Source organism: Geotrypetes seraphini, chromosome 1 (assembly GCF_902459505.1).
Source record: "Geotrypetes seraphini chromosome 1, aGeoSer1.1, whole genome shotgun sequence".
Lineage (NCBI taxonomy): Eukaryota > Metazoa > Chordata > Amphibia > Gymnophiona > Dermophiidae > Geotrypetes > Geotrypetes seraphini.
In genome coordinates, this window is record NC_047084.1 from 313150636 (window position 1) to 313172529 (window position 21894).

The 21894-nt window shown below is 43.5% G+C and overlaps 1 protein-coding gene across 1 annotated transcript in view; it reads left to right on the plus strand.

Annotated features, from left to right (window-relative positions):
- The window catches only part of COL25A1 (collagen type XXV alpha 1 chain), a 405886-nt gene that overhangs the window by 326815 nt on the left and 57177 nt on the right, over window positions 1–21894 (plus strand). The window contains exons 33-35 of the mRNA XM_033960097.1: window positions 7442–7522; window positions 10020–10055; window positions 12304–12357. Coding sequence (XP_033815988.1) covers window positions 7442–7522; window positions 10020–10055; window positions 12304–12357 — 171 coding nt within the window. The remainder of the gene's footprint in view (window positions 1–7441; window positions 7523–10019; window positions 10056–12303; window positions 12358–21894) is intronic.

Consider the following 21894-nt stretch of genomic DNA (forward strand, 5'->3'; position numbering starts at 1 on the left):
TGGGCCAGACTCCACCCATCTCTACCCAATCTCCAACCCAGACCCCGCCTCCATAATAGTACTAATTGCACCTTGCACATCCCGTGCCTCATCTGGAAGCCTTCCCTCTGACGTTGCAACATCAGAGAGAAGGCTTCTGGTTCAGGCGCAGGATGCCCGTAGGAGCCACTGCCCATGGTTTTGTGCACTGAATCAGTTAAGAAGAGGGAGCTGGCTCGAAGATAACACCCCATCGATTGCACTGTGGACCGGCGGTTGAAGAACACTGTTTTGGGTCTGATGCATGTGCTGGCCCTGGTCCATGGACGGGTGGTTGAAGAACACTGCTCTAAGGCAATTTTACTTCAGCCAAAAGAGTGCTAATGTCGCGATAAGCACGAAGCCTTTAACAAAAACGAGCATGTGTGCTCTTACTGCCACCTATTTTGTAGGCAGTAAGGGCTTGTGCGCTAATCCAGTATGTTTTTCATTTTCATGTATGTGAGAATTGTTATTGTCATTTATTTGCTGGGGGTTACGTCAATCTCCTCTTAATGTAGTTGTAAGGGTTGGTAGGGATGTAGGAAATGTGTCTGTTGATATATATATTTTTTTAATTCTTTATTAATTTTTCAAATCATATACAAAAGTGCACAGAATATATAATTAATTAATACAATAATCAGCACTTAAACATAGAAACATAGAAGATGACGGCAGAAAAGGGCTACAGCCCATCAAGTCTGCCCACTCTGCTTACCCACCCCCTGTCTATGCCCTAATGACCCAATTTCCTTATCTTGACACTCGTAGGGATCCCACATGGGTATCCCATTTATTCTTAAAGTCTGGCACGCTGTCTTCCTCGATCACCTGCACTGGAAGCTTGTTCCAATGATCAACCACTCTCTCTGTGAAGAAATACTTTCTGGTGTTGCCATGAAATTTTCCGCCCCTGAGTTTGAGCGGGTGCCCTCTTGTGGCCGAGGATCCCTTGAGAAAGAAAATATCATCTTCCACTTCGACACGTCCCGTGAGGTACTTAAATGTTTCGATCATGTCTCCCCTCTTCCTACGTTCCTCAAGAGTGTAGAGCTGCAATTTGTTCAGTCTCTCTTCGTACGAGAGACCCTTGAGCCCCGAGATCATCCTGGTGGCCGTCCGTTGAACCGATTCAATTCTGCGCACATCTTTACTGTAATGTGTCCTCCAGAATTGCACACAGTACTCCAGATGAGGTCTCACCATGGCCCTGTACAACGGCATTATGACTTCAGGCTTTCGGCTGACGAAACTTCTATTGATACAACCCAATATCTGCCTTGCCTTAGATGAAGCCTTCTCCACTTGATTGGCAGTTTTCATGTCTGCACTGATGATTACTCCTAAATCTCGTTCTGCTGAAGTCCTAGTTAAAGTTTCTCCGTTCAAGAAGTACGTCCTGCATGGATTTCCGCTTCCGAGGTGCATGACCTTACATTTCTTAGCATTGAAGCCTAGCTGCCAGGTTGAGGACCAACTTTCCAATGTAAGCAAGTCCTGCGCCATATAATTCTGTAAACTGCATTCACTTACTATATTACATAGTTTGGCGTCATCGGCGAATAGTGTTATTTTACCTTGAAGCCCTTGAGTCAGATCCCCTATGAATATGTTGAAAAGGAGTGGACCCAGGACCGAGCCCTGCGGCACTCCACTGGTCACCTCCGATGTTTTAGAGAGGGTACCATTAACCACCACCCTCTGAAGTCTGCCACTCAGCCAATCATTGACCCATGCAGTTAGTGTCTCTCCTAATCCCATCGATTCCATCTTGCTTAGCAGCCTGCGGTGTGGGACACTGTCAAAAGCTTTCCTGAAGTCCAGGTACACGACGTCCAAAGACTCTCCCAAGTCCAACTTTCTTGTTACCCAGTCAAAGAAGCTGATGAGATTGGATTGGCAGGACCTACCCTTGGTGAATCCATGCTGACTGGGATCCCGAAGATTCCCTTCATTCAAGATCGTGTCCAATTTGCTTTTAATTAGTGTTTCCATGAGTTTGCACACTATTGATGTGAGACTCACCAGTCTATAATTCGCAGCCTCTGCCCTGCAACCCTTTTTATGCATAGGAACGACATTAGCTAATTTCCAGTCCAGGGGAACTTTCCCCTTACTTAGGGAGAGATTGAATAGCTCAGCCAACGGTTTCGCCAGGACATCGCTCAATTCTCTGAGCATTCTTGGGTGCAAATTGTCTGGTCCCATGGCTTTGTTCACCTTGAGTCTTGCCAGTTCACTGTAAACTTCACCTGGTGTGAACTCAAAATTCTGAAACGGGTCTTCTGTGCTTTGTGTTGCCTTCAACTGGGGACCGTGTCCCGGTGCCTCACAGTAGTTCGGCTTTATCGGAATCTGCTTCCACGTAACTTCCGTCCGGTCTTCTAAGGCGTACTATCCCGCCTGTGTTCCTTTTTCTGTCACTAATATACCTGAAGAAGGATTTGTCCCCCTTTTTAATGTTTTTTGCCAGAATTTCTTCCACTCGAAGTTTTGCCTCCCTAACTGCCATTTTGACCGCTGTAGACCTGGTCCTATATTCTACTTTTGCCTCTCTTTTCTCCGTGCGCTTGTAGGAGAGAAACGCTTTTTTCTTCTCCTTACATCCAAACAAATAATAATATAAAGTACATTCCCCCCCCCCCCTCCCTGGATGTGTGTGAAAATCAATTAGGAATCAAAGGCTTATTTGTTCAATCAATTTTTACAAATTCCGTTAATGGACCCCAAGTCTCTTTAAATTTATTATAATGTTCCAGTTGTTCCGAATTCATTCTCTCGTATCTATAAAACTGACACAGAGTTTCCTACCAAAAGTTGAAATTCAGTCTGCCCCAGTTTTTCCAGTTTTTTGTACAGCATCAGCATCTATGAGACAAACCTGTTTTTTCCTGTTATATAGAGTTTTTGGGACTCCCTGTTCATTTGCAAAAGTTAGACAGTTCAAAATCTAATAGATGCTGGCACTGTCATCTTGATATAAGGACACTGAATCACTTGCTATTCTATTGTCCGTTGATACTCAATTTTTGGAAGTCTATTTGGGGCAAAATCAACATGATATTGGAAGCTTCAATTCCATTGTCCTATGACAGTGTTATTTGGGACTTTATTAACCTAAAGAGTCCAGTTACTGCAAGCAAGAACAGACTTCTTATGACAGGGATAGCTTTGCAGTTGATAACAAAAATTGGTGCCTGTTGATTTTTATTGTAGATGTTTCATTGTAAGTCACTTTGGGGCTCATAATCGAAACTTAAACATGTCTAAAAACCCGCCCAAGTCGGCACTTGGACAACCTAAAACATCAAAATTGAAAAACTTTAGATGCAGAAGAAACATATGCCAAAATGATTTCACAATACACTAATTGCTCCCAGGGATGACAATAAAAACTGAACCTACATGGGCATTATTTATTTAGCTCACTCTTGCACTCTTTCTTATTCACATAATTATCCTCTTTCATACCATCACCATTACCATCCATTAGTTTACACATTTTTCATATCAGTGTGGGTGTAAAGTCTTAAGCTCTCTTTCATATGCTTACATTGGGTTGATACACATATTTTTTGTCATTTCACTTATATTTGCATTTTCATTTTATTTTTCATATTCCTTCACATTGTTTTATTTTATTCTGCTAAAGGACCCCTGAAGAAGGCAGTGTTCCGCCGAAATACGGCCCATGTAGGGACTGGTTTTTATTGCTATCCCTGAGAGCAATTAGTGTATTGTGAAACCACTTTGGCATATGTTTCTTCTGCATCTAAGGTTTTTCAATTTTGATGTTTTTATATGATATTTTAATCATAATGAACTTTTGCATCAGATGACTCTATTACTTTTGAATGAGCTCTTTCTATACCCGTCTTAATATTAAACCATACCATGCAGTGATCACTGGATGCCAGATGATCACCCACTAGCATCACAAACACTTCTCCTGTTTGTAAACACTAATAGATTCACTAACCTGCCCGATCGTGACCGATCCGTGTCAGATCTGGGCAGGGCCAATCGATTCTGCAAACAAGAATATTCTAATGGGGGCGATCGGAGGCACGCCCCCATCTACTGACATGGATCACTAGGTAGCGATCCCGACGCATGCTCAGATCATCTACTTTGCCTGTAGTTGGTCTGCGCATGTGTTTGCTTTCTGGTTTTTGTTTACTTTTTTTTACTGGCTCCGACTCACCTGCTCTCTGCCGCCCTTCCCTGCAGTGCGAGCCCGTGGTTTTAACCCACTGGTTTAAAGCGGGTTAAAACCACAGGCTCGCGAGGAAGGGCAGGTGAGTCGGGGCTGAGCAGGGCAGGAGAGTCAGGGCAGAGAGCAGGGAGCATGGCAGCCAGAGCAGGAGAATCAGGGCAGAGAAGAGAGCAGGGCGGCCAGTGCAGGAGAATCGGGGCAGAGAGCAGGGTTTTAGCAACAAGCGACTGGTCCTCACCAGAATTTGGGCAGAGAAGAGAGCAGAGAGCAGGGCGGCCAGTGCAGGAGAATCGGGGCAGAGAGCAGGGTTTTAGCTTTTTGATCGGCCAGCTAGTCGGTGTGCCAGAAGAAGTTTTGTGAATCACGTCCTTCCTGCTTTGCATGCCGATTCTGCTCTTTTGCATGCATGGATCGGGATTGGGTCGGAGGGAAAGCAGGTTGCAAAGGGTTACAATCGGTACAAAATCGGTTTGCTTAGTGAATCTAGCCCTAAGTCCAGTATGATCCCATTCTGCGAAGATTCTATTAACAACATCAGCAGGCTACCAAAATTGCTGGAAATAGTCCCGATTCAGAGCAGCACATTCAAAGACACCAGGCCACCAGCTAAAGATCGCCACACCTCTGTGAATGTATTTTCTGAGCACTACTTTTGTGCCATAATTTTTGCAGCCATTACACTGGTGAATTATAATGGTTTCCTTTTCCTCTTGCTTTATTTATTTTCCTTACATAAAGATCAGTAGTCATTGTTATAGTCCCTTTCAGTTTAACCTGTTTCCCAACTCATTTATTTCCTCCCACTGTGCCAGCAAATCTTTCAGGTCCTTTCTCTTTTTACAGAAGTCAGTTTATGTGAAATCAAGAACTTTGAATTTGGTGTGACTTACCCCCTCTTCTACGAAACCACGCTAGCGTTTTTTAGCGCAGAGAGCTACGCTGAATGGCCTGTGCTGTTCCCAACGCTCATTGAGTTCCTATAAGCATCGAGAGCAGCACGGGCCATTCAGTGCGGCTCTCTGCGCTAAAAAACCGCTAGCGCGGTTTCGGAGAAGAGGGGGTAAATTCCTCCTTAGCATTAATATCAAACCACATTGTTTAGTGATCAGAGCCGCCCTGGTGAATGCCTGCCCGGCTATTAGACATACTTTCTCCATTTGTGTGTATTAAATCTAGTGACAATATGGCCACAGTGCTAGGAGATCCGACCATGGGATTCTATTTCTCTTTGTAGGATCCAGTTTTAAATCCTAATGCTTGTACACCTTGCCTACTACCATATTTTCACGCATATAACGTGCACACGGGTATAGCGCGCGGGAACAAGGAATTTATGTAAGAAAATTTTGGTATAGCGCGCCCACGCGTATACCGCGCATGCTCCTCATTGAACTTTCATAATCCATGCCAGCGTTTAAGTCCTATTTATCTAACTTGCTTTGTATGCAAAATGACTTCACAAGAAATATTAGCTGAGCTATTTTAACTATCAGCAAATGCCGCCAGCAGGGAAATTACTAATGAAGTAATTTTGTTTCCCAGGTTTTCTATTGTAATGCCTATTCTATTGTGATGCGGTGTTTTCTGTCTTGCTGGCGCCCTCCTCCATCTTTCTGCATCGTTCGCTGAAAGCCGCGGGCAGCGGATCCTATGTGCCTCTTGTGGAACGCTGAAGGAAGGAGGAGGGCACCAGAAGACAGAAAACAATTGTATAACGCGCTCACGCATATAATGCGCATGGTTATGCTCGGTTTGTAAAATAGTGTATAGCGTGCGCGTTATGTGCGTGAAAATACGGTATATATGGATGTCCCTGTTTATCTGACCCCCTTTCTCATTCTCTACCACCAATAACACTCCCACAGATCCCCTCAGGCTATTCTTCTGGTTATTCCAACTATGGCTAAGTTACAATTGGATTCATCTAGCTAGCTAGTCCCTTCCTTACTACCCATGGATCTTCACTTAGAGAGTTCTTTAAAGTTCGGATCAGCCCTTAAGACTTTGACTCTTTATCCAAGCTTTCCCAAGACTAAATTCTTCATCATGTTGCCCATCCCTTTTAACCTTCCTATTCTTCCCCTATATTTTTCCATTAATGGAGTGTATAAAGAAGGCACCTACTTTACATGCCAATTATACTTTACATGCCAATTATGCACCCATGTGCTATTCTGTAAGCCATGCAAGTAGCTTTGATAGTGCATAGTTTGAGGGTAGGCATTCAAATAGACAGAGTCAGGGCACAATGTGAGCGAGGTGCACAATTATGAAAGTCTCTCCAGAAAAAATGTGTGACCCTCCCCCCCCAAAAAAAAAAAACCTCAGACAAACAAAGACACTGGAAAACTGGGGAAGAAGGCCAAATTCTGAAAACATTGCTTTCCCGTTGCACATCAAGTAATAGGCATGCTTTCAGATTTTTAAAAAATCCTACTCATTCTTATGTCCAAAGGAAGGTCCTATCAAGCCACCGAACCCTAGAAAGTCCTGGCATTGAATTAATAAGGTTCCATCCTATTCCACTGCTTTTGTCTTCCTGTGTCTGGCATGTCTCCTGCTGATATGTTCACCCTAATCTGCAGATTGTGCAGACAAGAAGTGATATACCCACCACACAGGAAGCACAGAAGAAACGAGTAGATTAAGAAGATGGCAATTTCTTTCTGTTCTTACTAGGGCTTGGCTTTAGGTAGGACTCAAAACATGTCCTGAAGCAACAGCTGCTGCACCAATGCCTTTTAGTCCAATAATTCAGTTTGTCTTGAGACGGTGCTGCAGATTCCACAGTCATGTAAGGTATCTTGCCTGAAAAATAAAAGAAAGAATGCTATTGGAAACCAAAGTTGCCTCTAGAGTGCAGAGACTTGGCTTTCTGTCTGGGAGATTTCTTTACTTTGCATTAGCAGGTGATGAGAACGTGTGTATTGCGAGTAAATGAAGAGAAAAGACATCTGGGAATTATTCAAAATGGTTACAACGTGGCACAGCTTACTAATGAGAAGCAGTATTTCATATCAGAACATTCTTACGCTCGACATTGTACGGTGCTTATTGCCACCTTGCATTTTAGATGCTGTGCCTTCACCCACCTCAGTAAGGCAAAACATAGTAAACTAGAGTTTGCAGCAGTTATTGTGACTGACTCTCTTCTCTCCTAGCCACTGTGGCGTTAAAAAAATGGGTATTTACTTTTGTATCTAGGGTGAACCGGGGTTAAATGGTCTTAAAGGAGCGAGGGGTGAACCAGGTCAAAAAGGTGACAGAGGACCCCTTGGTCTTCCAGTAAGTAAAGAAACCTTCTGCATTTCCATACAATTCATGAAAACCTTTTGTCCCGCCATTCCAGCTCAGAGGGCAAGGTACTGGAGCAGAACACAAATCTCTTCCAGTATCTTCACCCACATTTCCCTGTGCCTAGCACTGTCTGCTCTGTGTGTTCCTGGCTGGCTGTGTTAGCACTGCCACCATCAGACCAGAGCATAGTAATCATGTCATTGTCTCAGTGTTATGTCTTGTTTTCCACATGCCGTTTTCCCCTCCTTAATGAACCTGCTTGTTTGTGGCATTTTCTTCAGTATCTGTTTTGTTGAATTATATATCCATGCTAATCCATTTATTACTGCATTTTGAACTGTAGATATAGAGTGGAAATAAATGGGGTTATACTGTATTTGGCTGCTAAGATTGAAGTTTAGTGGGAAGTGAATGTTATGCTACAGTCATGCTAGAAATGTTAGTTTTATATAGTGCCCCACCCCCTTTACCTCCCAAATAACAGTGATGGATTAAACAAATTGATTGGTGGTTTCCTTTAGAAGTAGACATATCAGCTCCTGGAGCTACAAGGGTTATAGTTAGGGTTACCAGATGTCCGGGAAAACCTGTACTTGCTCGTTTTTTAAAGGACACTCCGGGCTCCCAGATGGACTTTCCAAAACCCGTCAGTTTGTCCGGGTTTTGGAAAGCCTCAACAAGCTTCGGGCACTCCAGACGAGGCCAGAGCTCATCAGGGAAGAGAGGAGGAGGCTTTGCGGAGCGGGGCTGGGGGTGGAATGGGGTGGGGCTAGAGCCAGAACTGGGCGTGACTGGGGCGTAACAGGATGGGGCTGGAGCCGGAATGGGATGGGGTCATGTGTCTGGGGTCATGTGTCTGGTAGCCCTAGTTATAGTAGCATAGGGGCTCTTTTTAGGAAGGTGCACTGGTGTTTTTAGCGCGCGCTATAGTGTGCGCTAGCCGAAAAACTATAGCCTGCTCAAGAAGAGGCAGTAGCGGCTAGCACATGTGGCATTTTAGTGTGCGTTAAGGCCCTAACGCGCCTTCGTAAAAGGAGCCCTAGGTGTCATATGCCTGTAAATAAACAGCACCAGAAATAGTACAGAAATAGTGATATCCAAGTGTTCTACAACAAGAGAGTGAGATGAAGTTAACCCACAGGTACCATTATATAGAATAAAGATACGGTACTCCCCCGATATTTGCGGGGGTTCTGTTCCAGGAACCCCCGCAAATCTCGAAAAACTGCGAATACGGTTTTTCATGGGGGAGCCTGAAGAGGGCAGTGGGAGAGAGCAGCAGGAGAGCAGCCGGAGCACCGCGCATGCAGGAAATCACTCGCGGTATGCTCCGACTGCCTCTTCCTGCACTAAGTCGGGCCTTATCCAATCAGGAGCTGCTTTGACACGCAGCTCCTGATTGGATAAGGCCCGACTTAGTGCAGGAAGAGGCAGTCGGAGCATACCGCGAGTGATTTCCTGCATTCACGGCGCTCCGGCTGCTTTCTCCTGCCTCTCCCGCTGTCATTTGCTTGTTAGCGGTTCGCGGTCGGAAAATACTGTGAATGACCGGGACCGCGAACCGCCGACCGCGAACGACCGGGGGAACGCTGTATACCCTGTACCCCCTCTCCCCATTATCAGCTGGTTCAGATTTGAGATTTGTGTCAGAATTTACATCTAATAAATATTTGTGGGTGATGTGCAGGTCTGGATCTATCATATAGGATCATCAAAATAGAGCTTTTTATGTACCAGCTTCAAAAATTCAAAAGATAAATGGATTAATAAAACAAAAACTGAATGCTTGTTTGGCAGGCAATAATATCTATTAAATAAAATCATTTTGAACAAACCTAACATTTTTACATACATTTCAGTTTATGAACTTATACAAGTCTTTTTTAAAAAAATATTTTCTGTGTAATGTTTTGCATTGTGAAAATTTCAGAGGGGGAACCCTCCCAAAACAAAAGAGCCCTCATAACTAGTGGATCTCATGCTGGGGATGTTTGTGGAAAATTCCAGCAGGGGGCTCCAGATCTCTAGGTATTTGGCAGGAAAGCCATGAGTAATGAGAGCACATATTATCTGTATCATAGAATTAGGTTGGCATGATCTAATTTTGCTAAATGATAAACAGAAACAAGACTTTCAAGATAAATAAGTCTGTCATTAAGGGTCCAGAATTTATTTGGCCTGTATGTCCCCAGATCATACTTACAAAATTAATACAAAATTAAAACAACTTGTTAACTGTTTATTGTATAACCAATACAGTATGACTAATTCATTTAAAAGTGTTGTTAATGTACCTGCATAATTCATTGCATTTTTTTTTTAAACTAACAAATTGTAGCCATGATGTACTCGTTCCAGCTCCGTGTAACAGCCCATCTTCTGTTGTTTGGAACAAGTTATATGTATTCGTCAGCATCGTTTGCTAATGTCACATTCTTGTCATTCGTGTTGTCCTCATCATCCATACTTTCACCTAATCATACAGGGAGCATCTGGCTTAGACGGAAAGCCAGGACCCCGGGTGAGTCCCTTGTCTTCCTGTGTCTCGCTTTGCTGCTGAATCTCTGCGCTTTTTACAGAAAAGAGTGTAGGTCGGACATCCAGATGCTCCCTGTGGTGTTGTCACTGAATTGGAAGTGTGGCTGGACAGGTCATTAAGGGTTGACCATGGTATACTATTGGGCATCAGTACTTTGTTTCACCCATTTGCCCCTCATTCTATGGCCAGGTACTTAAATGTACGCATTGATTGCACAGGTGCATCTATAGAATGCTGCCTTCCATGCGACGTAGGCAAACACATTAATGCATACATTGCAGTATAGTATCTAAGCACAATTCTACAATTACACAGTAAACTGCCTTAGCGAGTAATTGTCAGATGGACATTCACATGGGCAGATTATAGGCAAGGCACCAGTAAGTTATGTGCAACCATTTATGTCAACCATAGACTTGGCCTAAAACCCCAGATTCTATAAGATGCTCAAAATTCCATGCAATTTTGAGATCCGTATGCAAATAAATTAGTTAATGAGCCATTAATCAGTAGTTGGCTGTTCACAATCAGTTACTGATGTTAATTGGCTCTAATATGGATTTGCATACAGATTTGGCTGCATATCATTCTATAAAAACCCCTACCCAAACCCTTTCGGGCACAATCCAAAAAGGGGCATGGCTATGGGAGGGGCATGGGGGGAAGGGGTGTTATAGACTTTGGGGGCTGTATGCCAGGTTTTACACCACGTTTCAGTTGCTGTAAGTCTTCACACCCAAAGCTGGGCACTAGAATATGGGCTAAGCGCTGCGATTTTTACCAAGTGCCTACTTTTCATTGCCATTGACTGAATCTAGCCCAAAATATTGGCACCTACATTTGGGCATGCCACTCTTGACTTATTCTAATATTCTAAAAGAATGCTTTCATGCATAAGTTTCATATAGGATAGAGTCACTGCCTGCAATGGCGTAGAAAGGGTAGGAGGCGACCAGGGTACCCTGCACTCTCCTATGCATCCCCCTGCTCCTTCTGCACCACTCCATCCCGCTCCTTCCGTGCCCCACATGCCACACTCACACCCTCTCTTACCACCCCATACCTCTTTAAATCTTCACCAGCACAAGCAGCTTCTTTGGCCTGCTGATCATGTCAGCTTTGGCTTTCCCTCTGACGTCACTTCCTGGACCCGTGACTCGGAAGTGATTTCAGAGGGAGCCAGGTCAGCGCAAGCAGCAAGCCAGAGTAGTTGCTTGCATTGGTGAAGATTTAAATAGGTAAGGGGGCAGGGAAGGGAGGGCACATGCGTGGGAGGGGTGGAGAGGTGCTGGTGCCCCCACCAAGGCAGTGCCAGGGGCAGTGTGCGCCCCCTCCGCCCCCGCCCTTACTGCACAGAAAAATGACACCTGAATTGTGGTGCCCACCTATAGAGTTTGCTTTTTGAAATACCAGCTGATACACTGGGCTGTTGCATTTCATTTGAATTAGTCTATTAAGGGACTGTGTGTCATATCCACTGAGCCATATCATTGCATTTTTGTTCGTTCTCTGCACTGATCTTCTGATACGGCTTTGCTAATGGTACAATATTACTTGGAACAGAGCTACTGGCTGAATGGGCATGTCTATCTACCTCCCTTCCTTTTGCGTTCACAGTTTTCCATCTGATTTCTTATCTGTGGCACCATTCAATGCATGTATCCTGAATTTTTGGGCTTAGAAGGTGTAAATAAGTTTGGATGAGACAGATCGCATCATTGGTAGATTTAGTAGAATGACTCTTGTACCTGGTCTTTGCAGATCTGATAGTGGAGATAGATGGAGAAGGGTGGGATCTTAAACCTGTCGAGGATGATGTTTTAATCATTTTGAACCAATATCCGTAATGCACCTGAGATCCAACTAGAGGAAGGAAAAATTGTGTTCACTGTGGAGTGTTGAAATGCCTGTGATGGAAAAGCATTCGGACACAGTATATGGAGGCCATTTAATAGATTCTTCTAGCCCATTGCTCTTCACTGTATGCTTTCACATGTTCCTTGCACAATCTCTTTCAGAAACTGTCTCTATAAACCCTTCCATGGCATTTCTGCTTGCAGATTTCTTCTCTTGAAATCCAACTTCTCTCCTTGCTACTCAGCTGGCCTTAAGTGGTGAAGCAAAATGAGCAATCCTTTCATGCTGTAGATTTTTCCAGGAAAGCACAGACTGCACTGAAACAAATCCAAGCTGATGACTATTAGTTTTAATCTCAGTGTCTTATTTGCAGGGTACCGATGGTCCAGTTGGCCCACATGGCCCAGCAGGTCCCAAGGGAGACAGAGTAAGTACTTAAAATACATGTGGAGTAGCCAGGTGAAAGAAATCTGAGGCCATAGAATGTCAAGTCACAGAGACCCTTCCAGGCCAAGTCATGCAGATCAACGGTCAAACTTAGATAGATTACACAAAATTCAGAATGCTGCGTAGCATAAGATTTTTAATTTAAAGCAGGGGTGTCCAACCTTTTGGCTTCCCTGGACTGCATTGGCCGAAAAAAAATGTTTCTGGGGCCGCGCAAACGCTGCAGCAAGACTGGAGGGAGCCGGCAAGACGGTAAATACCCGGGGTCAGCAGAGGAAAACACTACATCGCTCTCGACTGGGGCCACACAAAATACTTCATGGGGTCGCATGCGGCCCTCAGGCCGCAGGTTGGACACCCCTGATTTAAAGAAATCTGACCATGTCACCCCGTACTATAAAGAGCTTCACTGGCTCCCATTTGAGGCCAGGGTACTGTTTAAATTTGGGACACTTTGTTACAAATCTTTTACATGGCCAGGCATCTGGATCAATTTACGCTTTTTAATGTAGATCGCCCATTACGAGTTACTTCATTGTTTGTATTCCCTCCTGTCCGAGGCTGTGTTTACAAGTAGTTTTTACATCGAACGGTTGCATATCAGGCAGCTAGCTGGGACACTGAGCTTCGTAACCTGTTTGCTTCCTCAAGTTCATACATGCACTTTCAAAAGTTACTGAAATCTTTATATGTAAGATTCTTAGGAAATTAATGACCATGATGGGGTTTTTTTTTTCTTTTTTGTAAGTTACTATTATTGTACAGGCTCTTGGTTATGTGAACCACATTGATCTGAAAGGTTTTGCAGTCTAGAAATGTAATGTAATGTACTTTCAGTGCCTCCTGTACTCAGCTACATAATGAGAACCATCGCCATTGTCAGTGTCAATCTAATAATACAACCAGTGTTCCTTCTGTTCTCAGCTCCATAAAAAAATTGTTGTACATTGCCTTTTAACGCAGGGCTGGATTAACTTTGAAAGGAATTGAGACCTAAACTAAACTAAACTAAAACTTAGCTTTATATACTGGGCCATCAATCAGAGGAAACTCAACATGGTTAACAATAATTAATAAAAACATGCTAAAATTGCAAGGAGATTAATTTTCAAAATGTTTAGCAAATAGAAAAGTTTTTAAAGATTTGCGAAAGAATCTACCTTTTAATGGAATCTTTCTATGCATATTCTATACTATCCCGCATGAGACTAATATATTTAATTTCTCACTCCACTGTAACCCCAAGTTCTTTTCCTACCCCGCCCTGCCCCCCCCTTCCCCTTTTCACCCTACACTATTTCACCTCATTTCTAGGTCTTCCCTTCCCTACCACCTCCCTCATTCAACAGGAGGAGAATAATGCTTCAAATCAGCACTTCCTTGTTGTAGTGCACCATTCTAGTCAGGGTTTTTAACATTGCACAATCCCATGATATTTTCCTGGGACTTGGTGTGTCACACTATGACTGGACCTGAACACAAGAAGAGGCAATAGTATGAAGTCAGTACAAAAAGACAAGTAAAAGCTGAAGGTACAGATTGGCAACAGTTGGTATCATGTATGCTTTTGTCTGAGCTGTTTTTCTCAAATACAAAAAAAAAAGCAAAAAGTATAAAGTCTGGCTTCATCTTATTTATGAGGAAATTGCACTAGGTCAGGGGTAGGCAATTCCGGTCCTCGAGAGCCAGAGCCAGGTCAGGTTTTCAGGATATCCACAATAAATATGCGTGAGATAGATTTGCATCTTAAGGAGGCAGTGCATGCAAATCCATCTCATACATATTCATTGTGGAGATCCTGAAAACCTGATCTGGCTCCGGCTCTCGAGAACCGGAATTGCCTAGGTGAAGGGAAAATTGAAACTATCGAGCCCAATATTCTGTTTCTAACAGGAGCCAATCCAGGTCACAAGTACCTGGCAAGATCCCAGACTAGTAAAACAGATATTATACTGTTTATCCCAGCATTAAGCAATGGATTTCCCCAAGTCCATGTATAGCAAGAATATGATGTCAGCAGATATGAATAATATCATAATAGCATGGAAGAACATTCATATAACATTGATATGATAATCACATTGTCAGCACAAGATAAATGAAACACCTTAATTGGCATGCAATTAAAACAATCAAATAGCACAGATATAATGCTGATGCTGGTTTTACAATACAATGAAACATTTTAAAGGGCAGCCAAAGGGGCAAGTGCAGTTGAGATACAGAGACAGGAAAAGATGGGTAGCACAAAGTCATTGGGATAAACAGATGAGTGGCTAATCTGAAAGCAAATTATGGGGCTCATTTTCAAAAGAGAAAAAACCTCCAGAAAGTGATATAAAGGGGCAGATGGAAGTTTTTCTTGCCAAACCCTTTCAATTTGCTATTTTCTAGCTGGATTTTTATGCTATTCATGCACAGTTCATCTAAATTTCAAGTGGGCGTGTTGGAGGTGGGGTGTGGGCGGGACTAGGGTAGTCTTATTATTTGGACGTTTTTCTGCAGTAATCGAACATTGTAGAAAGCGTCCAGGGCATAATTTGAACATTTGGAGCTTGACCTGTTTTAACAATGAATAAGTGCCCAAAATGTGCTTATAAAGCTCAGATGAGCACTGGAAGGATGAAGGCACCCCCCCCACACACACACACACACACACATTCCCTCAGTATTCACTGACCTACTTCCAACCCCAAAAGATGTAAAGGAAACAGTACATTCCAGCCTGTAAGACAGCTTCAGATGTTATGGCCAGTCGTAATACAGGTCTCTGGGTAGCCTGGTGGTCAGTACAGTGGACTTTAGAGAAGGGGACGCAGGCCCATATCCCACTCTAACTAGTAAACTTGTGTGAGCCCATCAAACTTGTGTGAGCCCATCAAAACTCACCCCAAAAAAACCTATTGTACTGACATATAGGTGACAACTGTAGGCATAAGGGCTATTGGGGTGATGTACAGTTGGGTACAGTGGGCTGTGGATAAGTTTTGGAGAGCTCAACATACACACAATAAGGGGGGTTACGGTGAGATGTGTACTTGGGACCTTTTAGGGTGCTCCATTGCTCTTCTGGGATGTCTGTGTGGTTAGTCCGTTATGAATGCTGACTCCTCCTAGGTCCCAATATGTGGTTTTTGTACATTTCTTACTTGGATGATTTTTTTTTTTAATGGTTAAGAAAGATAGTTGCACTGAGGGCTAACGTATCTAGAAATGGTCATTTAATTTTTTTTAAAAAACTGACGTGTTTCTGCTTTAAAAATGGTCTTTTGTTTTCTACTGCATTTTTGGACGTTTTTCACAAACGTCTAAACTCAGACTTAGACGTCAATTTGAAAATGCTCCTCTATACGTACAGTTGAATAAGATATGAGAGACTGGTCTAAGTTACAGGGTAGGCAGCAAGCTAGTCCAGGTGTAGAGTGAGTGGATAGATGGTCACCACATGTATTAAAGGATTTGGAGAACAGTCAGGCTTTCACCTGCCTCCTACAGCAGAGGTAGTCTTGAGTTCGATGTAGCCCAGTACTTCCCAAACTGTGGGTCCTGGGTTTGTGGTCATGACTTGGGTGAGCGGCAGCGCTACATGGAGGCATCATTCTGATGCACTTGGCAGGGTCAGAGGCATCGTTGGCCACAAGCATGGGGGGTCACAGTCCCTTTAAGTAGCACTAGCATAGCTCCTCTGGGAGTGAGTTTCAGAGTGTGGGGGCTACTCCTGAAAAAGCTTGCTGGTGGCCTCACAGGTGTGTAGAACACCAACTTATTCTTTAGGTACTCTGGTCCATTTTGTCTGAGGACCTTGAAAGCCAAAAATAAAGTTTTAAATTTAGTCCCGTAAGGTACTGGTAGCCAGTGTAGTTTATGCAGGAAGGGTGTGATGTGGTCACACCGCTTGAAGCCCTTTATTAGTCGTACTGAAGTATTCTGAAATCAGTTGGAGCTGGTGCAAACTCTTTTTGGTATGACCAGTTTACAGGGCATTATAGTAGTCCAGTGATATTCTCACAGCATGTTCCAGTGTGGTCAGATTTTCTTTTCACTATATGGAGGTCATAGAAACAGTTGCAAAGGTTCTTTGAATGTGTAATTAAAATAAATAATGAGTCCAGCAATATCCCAATATTAATAACCTTTGATTTTAGAGGGATTTCATAAATCCCAATAGTATTTTGAAGTCTGGTACAAGCCCACCAAATTTCTTTTTTTCATTTAGGTACAGAGTTTGTTATCTTTTATCTGTTCCTGAGTTGCTCTTAGACAGGCATTTTACTATGGGTAGATCTGGTTCACTAGCTTCACATCATTAGCATATAGAATTTTATGTTGATCAACTAGAGTAGCTCGGCTAAAGGCTTGGCTTTTGACATGCATAGAGGGATTTATTATATAAAGAAGCCAACAACATTTAGGCACTAAGAACATTTGTAATGACCAGAATACTCGCATATATGCAGGCTGCACTGGGCCAAGTGGGGTGCCGTCATTTTGAAATGACAATGCCCCAAGGCAAGAGCAAGTAGGAATCGCTCCTGCATCCTACAAGAGAGGTATGAAGTGCTTGGGGAGAAGGGTGGGATTACATTAGACCACCAGGCCAATGGTATCTAGGGGGCATAGCTGGATGGGGGGGCCACTGGACTACAAGGGCAATTTTGGGAAAGAGGGAGGGATGGAAGGGCAGGGGGGATACTCGACTTCCAGGGATTTTTTTTTTATAATTAGGGGATGGGGTCCAGGTCATGTTAGGTTGGAGGGAGAGAAGGAGTGCTGCTAAACACCTACTCCTCTCATACAATCCTTCTATACTGTCCTGGACTTTGTATTAATTTTCAGGCACTAATGGGCAAATTCTATAAAGGACACCTAAAGTTAGGCATCCACAATGTGGACGGCCAACTACTTAGGCATTCAAATAAATTAAGTCCAATTAATGACTTTAATAAGCAATAATTGGAAGTTAGACATCCAAAGGCTGTGCGCGATTCAGAAAATAGGAGTCCAGAATTTTTTAGACGCCCATCGGAAAAAGCTGAGCCTAACGTGATAGACAGAATCGCTTGCCACTCAGCATTCTAATGTGTCTACAATCTTGCCTAACATGTAGGCATTACAAAACCAGGTCTACTTTCGGGCATGAGTTGGGCACTAGCTAGGTGCAAGTTAGGTGTGGGTTAGGCATGTTGGAGGCATCCAAATATAGTAGAATGGGTTGGGGGGGGGTTTGGTGGGGGGTAAAGAGTACTCCAGTTTGATATTAAGGTTAAAAGATATTTGATGATGCATTACTCAAGCAAAGGACATGAAAAAAATATATTGAATACTAAACCTCATTCCTAAAATGTAAGAAAATAAGAAGAGAAACCCTACTTACAATAGCTGTGGTTCAGAGCAAGTGGACATAATGAACTAATGATAACACCTTTTATTGCATTCGTTGTTTTATGGTTAGCCAAGTAGTTGTTTTAAGATTGGAGTAATGTGAGCCGCTCTTGGGGTGCCACTGATTAATCTAGCCACTGAATTCATTAGCAATTGTAGGGTCTTAATCTTCAAGTTTGCCATGCCCAAAGAGAGGGAATTACATTAGTTTAATTTGGACAAAACATGACCCTGCACAACCATTCTAAAATCACAAGGTGCCAATAGCGGTTTCAGTCTATATAGAATGCGCAATTGTGTTTTCAGGATCTGTTTTCCCATTGTAAGGGCCAAGTCAAGGCAAATCCCCAGTATTGTCACTTCCTTTTTCACTTCCACCTGAGACCCAAGCACCTCTATACAGTCCCCCATATTATTCTCTGGAGTTTGTCCCACAATCATAATCATTTAACCGTAGTCCATGATCTAACATCCATGTACATACCGCCTGCATGCACAGACTCAATTTTTGTTCAAACTCTCATTTCTGATCCCCTAAGGAGATGTAGTAATATAATAAATGACGGCAGATAAAGACCTGAAAGGTACATCCAGATGCCCATAAGTTATACCCATTAAAAAATACATGATTAGATTAACTTGTCTCTTCTTTGATATATCTGGGCCATAAACTGTAAAGTCTGGTATTGTCCTAGGTTCCAAATGCTGAAGTTGCTGTCCAAGCTCACTCCAGCCTATCCAACCATCCCATTGTTTGCAGGATATCTACCATAAAGTCTGGCCAGTAACATCCTCATGTTCCATATTAGTGGAGCTCCTTTTGATGCCCACCCCAGCCCATCCTGCACCGAATCACTATATGTGGGACACAAACTATGCGGGTGTGTCCAATACCGGCCTTAGTTCTTTAATGCATATCTCTTCTTCTTTTAATATCATCGAGTATAATGTAATGTAATTTGTAATGTAATTTATTTCTTATATACCGCTAAACTCCGTTAGGATTCTAAGTGGTTTACAGAAAAATAGACAATAGGGTGCATTAAAATTATAAGTAAAATAGGTACTTAGAAATTCCCTTACTGTCCCGAAGGCTCATAATCTAACTAAAGTACCTGGAAAAATGACAATTAGTAGAGTAATGAAGAAATAAAATAGAGAATAGATGAGAAAAATAAGAAAATAAACATTCTAATAAGACTACAATGATCTGAAGGACTTTGAAAGGTTGAAAAAAGAGGGGAGATAAGAATAGATGCAGAGGGAGAATCGTTGAAACAATAGAATTCTGGGGAAATTTAAATGAAATTTGAATGATAAAATAAAGCAAAATAAGTGGTAAAACAATAAGTGAGATTAAAAAATATATCATAAACTAAAAAGAAGAAGTGAAAATAAAATCAGAACAGTCAAAACTGAAGTCCAGCTTGAACGGGCCCCCGAGCCAACCGTTGGTCCGATGGCCGGACTGCAGCCCTCCTCCGTCGGCTCTCCCCTGCTGGAATGGGGGAGGAGCGAAGACAGTGTCGGGTGCCCTGCTGGAACGGGCCCCCGAGCCGACCGTTGGTCCGATGGCCGGACTGCAGCCCTCCTCCGTCGGCTCTCCCCTGCTGGAATGGGGAAGGAGCGAAGACAGTGTTGGGTGCCCCGCTGGAACGGGCCCCCGAGCCGACCGTTGGTCCAATGGCCGGACTGCAGCCCTCCTCCGTCGGCTCTCCCCTGCTGGAATGGGGGAGGAGCGAAGACAGTGTCGGGTGCCCCGCTGGAACGGGCCCCCGAGCCGACCGTTGGTCCGATGGCCGGACTGCAGCCCTCCTCCGTCGGCTCTCCCCTGCTGGAATGGGGGAGGAGCGAAGACAGTGTCGGGTGCCCCACTGGAACGGGCCCCCGAGCCGACCGTTGGTCCGATGGGTGGACTGCAGCCTTCCTTTGTCGGCTCTCCCCTGCTGGAATGGGGAAGGAGCGAAGACAGTGTTGGGTGCCCCGCTGGAACGGGCCCCCGAGCCGACCGTTGGTCCAATGGCCGGACTGCAGCCCTCCTCCGTCGGCTCTCCCCTGCTGGAATGGGGGAGGAGCGAAGACAGTGTCGGGTGCCCCGCTGGAACGGGCCCCCGAGCCGACCATTGGTCCGATGGCCGGACTGCAGCCCTCCTCCGTCGGCTCTCCCCTGCTGAAATGGTGTTAGATGGTGTTACAGGATTTGGTTTTATTCTTTTACTTTTCCCATCTGTAGAAAATACAGTATCCAATGTAAGTTGTTTTCTTGAAGCCATCTGAAATCACTTTAGTTAAACTGAAGGGATTAAATAGTTATAAAATCTTTAGTGAGAATGTGCAGGAAGAGGAGCTCTGCACTCAAACTGCCATCCTCCTCGCCTCCAAGTTCCTCTTCTGGATTTTTTTATTTTTTTTTCAAGAACAGCAACTCTTTTGCCCTTACTTTCTCAGCCAATGTTTTGAGAACCATACTGGTTTCTTTTTTATTTTTCTTTTTTATTTTTCATGCTTTTATTTATTTTCCTCATGTAAAGGTCGGTTGCCATTTTTTATTGCTCCTTCCAGTCTGGACCACTGTCTTTCCACTTCTTGTATGTTCTCCCATCCTATCAGTACTTTCTTCAGATACTCCTCCATGTTACCAGAGTCAGCATATTTGAAATCCAAGGCTTTGAATTTTGTGGCTGCCCTCCACTTTAGCTGTTAGATCAAACCAAACTGTTTGAAGATCACTACTACCAAAGTAGGCACCCACTCATACATTAGACTACTTTCCCCACACAGCATGCCTTTAAGGTATCCTATTTGTGAAAAGAACCTAGAAAGGAGTGATGGGGAAAAAAGAAGGAGGCATAAGGGGACCATTCAAAACTGATGCCTAAAGATATTGTTTAAAAGATTAGGAGAATTCAAATCCATCACTTCATTCATTTATTTCTATCTCACCAAACAACACAGTAAAATAAGAAAAAATAATATTAATGCATACAATGCAAGAGAGCGACTAAGAAATTAACCCCCCCCCAAAAAAAAAAAACACAAAAAAACCCCAGATGGGGCTGCAAACAAATCCAAACAAAAAACTAATCCAAACAAAAAAAACTAAGGAGCTCTTTTACTAAGCTCCATTAATCAGCTTGCATGGCTTTTACTATGGGGCTCAAAATCGAAACGTAAACATGTCTAAAAACCCGCCCAAATTGGCATTTAGACGACCTAAAAGACAGGTCATCCAAGTGCCAATAATCAAACCTATTTTTTGGATGTATCCAAGGATGTTTTAGGCCTCTGAATGCCGCTGTGCACCCAGAGCTAAAGGGACGTATCTGGGAGTGGTTAGGGTGGGATGTGGGCCAACCTAGAATTAATCATCCTGCAGGGATAATCAAAGGTTTTATGAGACTTTCTGGATTGAACATATACCTTGTGACTTAGACGATGTAAAAACAGGAATAAGTGCCCAAAAGATATCCAAAGTGACCAGATAACCACTGCAGAGACAAAGTAAAGACCCCTACACAGTCCCCCTAAGATGCCCAGTGTTCACTGACCCCCCTCCCCCTCACATCCCTGCAAAGATCAGAATAAAAACATACATACCTGTCTCCAGAACATCAGCACCTGCCATAGGAAAGCCTAGTAGAGCTGTACAGAGGTGGCTTAAGTAGTCTGGGGGTGGGCTAGCAAACTATAGAGAGGAAGACCCAGGCCCATAAGCCACTCTAACCACTGCATTCATGGTGAAATGTGCACCCCCCAAAACCCTATTGTACTGCCATATAGGTGTCACCTGCAGCCATAAGGGTAGTAGACAGGTGGGTCTAGTAGGTTTTGGGGGGGTGTTCTGGGGAGCTCAACACAACCTATAAGGGAGTTCTGGTGAGATGTTTATGTGAAGTTCACAGCAGTGCCCTGTAAGGTGCCCCACTACTCTGTTGTCATGTCTGGGTGGCCAGTCCATCACAATGCTGGCCCCTCCCATGTCCAAAAGGTCTTGTTCTGGGCGTTTGGGACTTAAAGTTCAAGTTCAAGTTCAATTTTATTTGATGTATCGCCTATAACATTTCTAAGCGATGTACAGTAAAATATCATAAATGATAACAAATAGTGTTAAAAACAGAACTTCTTAACAAATTTT